Here is a 6,089-nt window from a genome sequence, read left to right as displayed (position 1 = left end):
CCCCCCCCCCCAAAGCCCCCTGGGGTCTGGCTTCATGCCTGCAGTACTCGGCTTACACACTAGGTGGCAGTGCCCACCACCACTGCCACCAATACCACCATACCTGACTCAGCCACATCAGCAATGTCCACCCCTTGCTCTTGTGCCATGAAGCCCAGGACGGAAAAAATTGCGAAGCCAGACACAAAACTGGTACCACTGTTGAGGCATCCCAGCAGCATACAGTCCCTAAGTCACACACGTCAGGGAGCAAGTTAATTCACAACGCGAGGAAGCCACGCTCCCTACTTCTCTTTAAACGTCATCAGCATTTCCAAGCTCCACCAGGCCCGCCGGCGCGACACTTGCCTGTACGAGTTGTACTTGTACTTGTTGTAGCTCCCCAGCGAGGTCATGGCCCCCAAGCAGATGGCATAGGAGAAGAATATTTGGGTCCCAGCATCGATCCATACCTACGGGGGTGTGGGGGGCAAGGAGAGAGAGAAGGGGCTGTTAGAGCCGGCTTCCTGGAGGAGGCGGCGTGGGTCCTGCCACCTGGCCACACAGGACTGCACCTCAAAGTGTGCAGACTCTCGAATGCACTTGGAGCGTCTGTGCTGGAATCCAAGGTGCCTTTCCAGTGCTATTTTGTGGGTTCAAAGAGTAAAGATTTAGCCCAGTGCCAGATACACGGTGACCTGTAAGTCAAGGCTGCTACCATTACTGTGATATTGTCCTGGGACCCCTGAGTTGGAATGGGGAAGTATTCCCTCACGGGTTATAAGGGTAAAGCCGCTCTCCAGAACCTTCATCAGGCAGGTCCTGATGGCCACAGAGCTGCCTTCCCAGCTGTCCCTTGATGCTGGCCAAGCCCCCGCACATCCAAGGACAGTGCTGAAGGAAACCTGAAGCAGCACAGGCCCCTGGAGGCAACTGGAGGCTGGGGACCAAAGGTCCTTAAATGGACCAGTGCATCTCCCAGGGTTTTGTCCAACCCCCTCCAGTCACGCGGCTGGGGGCCAGGAGGTGGACACTCGGAATCTGCCCGTCAACCTTCCAAGAGGCCACCACCTCTGAATTCCGTCCTCGGCCAGGAAGCCAGCAGCTCTCCCAGCCGACTCTTCCCCTCCCTCAGTCAGCCCGGCGGCCGCTGAGGGCAGAGGCGGGGTCGGAGGAGGAGACTAGCTCTTGAAGACTTCGCTTACCTGGCTCAGCGCCTAAACGAGACTATAACTGGCCCGTCTCAGGAGTGCTCGACATGAAAAGGGCCACACACAGCTGGAAAGGCCCCCGAGCGCAGCGAACGACCCGCCACAGCCCAGCGGAAAAGGAGCAGGGGCTGATGGCCCAGCTAGATCTGCACACGGAGGAGCCACAGAAACTGTGCTGCCCGCTTAGCTTCCCCCACACCCTGCCCTGCCCGCCTGGTGGGAGGGAGGACGGGCGGCCCCGCGGTACCTGTGGGTCCTCAAGGCGGCTGATGTCAGGGTACAGGTAGAACTTGATGCCTGCGCCTGCGCCGGGCAGCATCAGTCCCCGGATGAGCAGCACCAGGAGCATGGCGAACGGGAAAGTGGCCGTGAAGTAGACAACCTGCGGGGGATGACAGGGATTCAGGGGGGCCTGTGGCAACACCTGCCACTGTTGGATTCAAGCATCCGCTCCAAGGCAGGGGGTCTGGAGCCTAGCTTGCTGTTTCACTTGCTGTGTGACCTTGGGCATGTTGCTTAATTTCTCTGGGCCTCAGCTGTCTTATCTGTAACCTGGGCATAATACAAGTATTAGTGAACCAAAGTGGGTTGGCTTCTTGGTGAGTTGAAATCAAAGCCTTCACTAGAAGTAAAATAAAATTTATTTGCTCTTCTCACACAGCTGGCAGGCCTGTTTCTTTCACCTAAGCCTACTTTCAAAGTTCCCCCTCTGTGATCCCTGTTCCTCCCCAGGGCTCTAGAAAGGAGGCAAGTTCTTTGTGGGTGTTTGGATGGACTCACAAAGCTCTGCTAGAAGCTGGGGGAGGCGGTGTGAAGGCTGGAGTGGGAGGTGAGCATCAGGCCAGCGGCTCATACTCCATGGACTGAGCAAGTCCACCTGCATCGTGTGGGGCCTGGGCAGGTACCTGCAGGGCAGGACACTTCTGAAGACAAACACTGTTAATGTCTTCTGGGCCAGGAAAGGGAGCTGGGGCACTCAGAATGGGGGTTCCGGAAGCGGGGCACCCAGGACCCCCCAGGAGAGCCCAGTCTGGGGGACGGGCAGGGGAGAGGGCACGGGTGAGGACTGACACCCTGAGGACCTCATCACTCCTGTGAACTCCTCCTCAAGAGCCCTCGGGCCTCCGAGAGCAGGGAGCGGAGCAGAGGACAGCCCCTGTGCAACAGGGGGGCCACACGGGCATTTGAGAAGGGGCAGTTGTCAGTCTCTCTGGAGGTCATGTCACTTGAGTTCCAAATGCCCGAGGGGAGCAGTTGTACCCACTATGAGGACATCAAATAAACAACGGCCCACCTTTATCAAGCAGGTTCTCAGGGCTGGCCATTCACGATCTCATTCAGTTTAGGCGGCTCTACAACCCTAAGGACAGTGCCCTGAAGTCCAGGTGAGGACAGTGAGGCCCAGAGAGGGAAAGGCACCTGCCTGAGCTAGAAGTGGCAGAGCGAGGGTTCGAATCCAGGCAGCCAGGCCATGCCCGAGGCAACGAGGCCCTGGCCGACACCCATGTGGCCGGCTGAGTGCCAGTGTCCCGGGTGGGGTGGGCCCCGGGCGGCAAGGCTGTGCCAGGAACAGCAGAGGACGAGCAGGGCTGTGGCCTTGGGCTCCATTCAAGCAAAGAATGAAGCGCTTGCATTTCTTTCTCTGTAAACTCAGCTCTCCAGAGGGGGAAGCTGAGGAGGATGAACGTGCTTGTAATGCCTCTTTGTCTGCAAGTGGAAAACACGTCCACAAGCCCTAGGGACCCGTGAGCACACACGGAAGGCCCGCATGTCATGATGGAGACATGTGCCACGCGAGTGAGGGCCGACTGAGCCTTGCTCGCCCACAGTGTCCCAGCCCTGGCCCTAAAGCCTGGCCAGTCAGCGGGCAGCCCCCTCTTCTGCGGGCCTGCTCCTGCGCCAGGTTCTGAGAGGTGGGGGACACCTGGAAACAGCAAAGTCACACACAAAAGAGAGGGAGCATCATCTCATGATGACGAGGGACCACCCCCTTCCTTAACTCTGTCCCCGCCCCTGGCTCTCGGCCCCCACGCAAGGCCTTCCCTCAGTTCTTTCCAGGCTGAGGGGCCGTACCCAAGTGCGGAGCTCCACATCTGACAGCTCACGGAGCGAAGGGAAGTGAGGCACTAATACATTTTTGGTCGGCCCCCAAGCACTGTGTTCGAAGGACTTCCCTGTACGCCAGCTAAGAATTCCCCGCCTTCAGGTCTCCATATTCTGCCTTTCTGATGTCTGTCCTCTGTGTATACTCCTGTAGTTATTGACTGCACTGTGGTACACTGTGAAAATGCCCCTAATTCTCCAGTCTTCTCATAAAGACACATAAAGTTGGGACCAGTTGCCCCTGGCACCCCAGCCACCAGCCAGCCAACCCCCAGAAGAGCTGCCCTGATGCCCTACATCTGAGCTACCCGCGAGGGAGCCCAGCACAGACCAGAAGAACTGCCCAGCCAAGCTCAGCCCAAAGTGCCACCAGCAGAACCATGAGCCAAATAAATGGTCGCTGGTTAGAGTCTGGGGTGGTTGTTACACAGCAAAAGCTAACTGATACGTATTTTCACTGTGTCTACTCACCCTTTCACTTGAGTAACTACCTCGGCTTCACGTGTGCATTCTTCTCTGGGCAATAACAGCTTTGATGTGCTCACTATCTTTTTCCTAATATACATCATTTTCAGACACCATAAGTACATATACCTGCCTTTGGGAAACAGTGCCTACAGAGATCCCATGGGTGTAGGGACGATTCATTCCCCTCGTTTGACAGTTAAAGAAACTGAGGCTCAGAAAGGGGCAGTGACTGGCTGAAGGTCCAACAGTCAGTAAAATGGTAGATGTGGGATTTGACTCCAGGCCTGTCGGAGACCAAAGGCATGGATTTATCTCCAAATCTGTACCCTCCTTCCACCGAACCCAAGATAGTTGCTCCCACTCCCCTGGGGAGGAGATGAGGGAGTTGGCTGTCCTCTTTGCACCCACCCCACGCCCTCCCCTCCTTCCTTCAGTGAGGCCGGCCTTACTCCCAGAACTCGGTGACAGGGGAGGTGAAGTTGCTGGTGTTGAGGCTGTCCCACAGGCTCTTGTTCTTGCGCAAAGTGTCCTCCATGCACTGGGGCGTGTTCCAGCTGTGGTTGCAGTGCGCCCAGGGCAGCTCCGACTGGAAGGACTGGAACAGGTAGTATGTGGCCCAGGCCAGGATGACAATGTAGTATATATTCAGGAGGGACACGATCACGATGGAGGCATAGCCGATGCCTGCAGGGATGAGCAAGCAAGGGGAGCATCAGGAGGGAGGCCAGCCCTACCATGGCCACAAACTCATCTGCAAGGCCCTGGCGTCTCTAGGCCTGGGACCAGAAGGGACCCTTTAATAGTGAGCAGCAAATATTTGCAGGATGAATGGATGATTGGATGGATGGTGATGTGAAAGAATGGATGGTTAGATAAATGGGAGAGTTGGATGAATTGAAGGATGTATGGAGGAGGGCTAGATCAATGAATGGATGGTTAGATAAATGAATAGCTGACGGATGGATGAAGAGATGGATGGTTGGTTGGATGGTTGGTTAGATGGTCCGATAGCTGAAGGCTTGGGTGCTGGATTGATAGATGGATATTTGATGTGTTAGATGGATGTAGGGATGGTGGTTGGTTGGGAGATTAGGTAGATGGATGGATGGATGAATGAGTAGATGAGTATGAATGGATGGATGGATGGTCTAACTATTAACTAGTTTAACGGAAAAAAGGATTAATGGATGGATAGATTTATATAGATAACTGAATGAATAGACACACATATCCTCCCATGCCTGCCAATTATAATCATAACAGTATTATCTTATGAGTGTATACTCGGTACTAGGCATGGGACACAATGTTATAATAGTAATAAAGCTACCGTTAATTCGGGGCTTACTATGTGCACAAAGCACTTTTATATGGCTATGCCATTTTCTCTTCATAGAAACCCTACAGAGTAAGCATGTTATTTCCATTTTATGGATGAGGAAATTGAGGCACAAAGAGATTAAGTCACTTTCCCCAAATCACAAGAGTTGGCAGGAGGAGGGAGTGAGACTCGAACCCAGACAGAAAGGCTCCTGAACCCGAGTGCTCGTCTCCTGCACTGCGCTGCGAAGCAGCTGCCAGCTTACCGACCCTCCAACAACCCAGAGAGGCGGGACAGCTGGCACGTGTGGAGCAGTTACTGTGAGCAGCGGCGTCACGTGTATAACGTACTGGCTGCTACCTAGAGTCAGGCACAGTGCCAAGTGACTCACATCCGGCTCCAATGTACCTGGCAAATAGTAGGTACTCCACAAAACTGGCTGAATTGATGAACACCAGGCCCGGGTGACCTCTGTCCCAGACTCACCGGAGAACAAGGGGCAGATCTTTTCCCAGCAGGTGATGCCCCCTTCAGAGGTGTACTGGCCTATGATTACCTCCAGGAAAAACACAGGCAGGCCGCCCCCAAACAGGAAAATAAAATACGGGATGAGAAATGCACCTGCAGAGAGAGCAGAGTGGGGTGAGGGTCAGGCTGTGGCTGTCGTGGGGCGAGGCCGCAGGAGCTCACGCCCAACCCTCCCAGCTGGGGGAATCCCAAAGAGCGAGTGAGGGATGCAGAGGGTAAAGGCCAAACTCTTGGACCTGGTTGAAAATTCTCCAGACCCTGCCTATCTGTCTGGCTGGCATCACCTCCCAGGGTGCCCTCTCACCTTCCAATCTACCAGGTGCTTTACGCCTGCAAGCCTTTATTTAAGCTGTGCCGACTGCCTGCCTGCCTTCCCCATGTCTGTCCATCTGAGTAAGGACTGGTTAGCCCTTAAGACTCATCTCAAATGTACCTCTCCTTGACACCTGCACCTGCCCTTCCCCACGCCCACCCAGGCC

At 55.0% G+C, this 6,089-nt stretch overlaps 1 protein-coding gene across 1 annotated transcript; it reads right to left on the bottom strand.

Annotated features, from left to right (window-relative positions):
• Positions 1-20: 20 nt before the first annotated feature.
• Positions 21-5,703, bottom strand: LOC124232681 (sodium- and chloride-dependent taurine transporter-like; the record flags this gene model as incomplete). Its single annotated transcript, XM_046649624.1, has 6 exons — positions 21-228; positions 349-452; positions 1,438-1,572; positions 2,313-2,346; positions 4,211-4,445; positions 5,569-5,703. Coding segments are annotated over 6 exons (812 nt in total), but the record flags the coding sequence as incomplete, so codon positions are not given.
• Between the last annotated feature and the right edge of the window lie 386 nt (positions 5,704-6,089).

Source organism: Equus quagga, unplaced genomic scaffold (assembly GCF_021613505.1).
Source record: "Equus quagga isolate Etosha38 unplaced genomic scaffold, UCLA_HA_Equagga_1.0 103231_RagTag, whole genome shotgun sequence".
NCBI classification, from domain to species: domain Eukaryota; kingdom Metazoa; phylum Chordata; class Mammalia; order Perissodactyla; family Equidae; genus Equus; species Equus quagga.
This window is presented reverse-complemented; position numbering and strand designations above follow the sequence as displayed.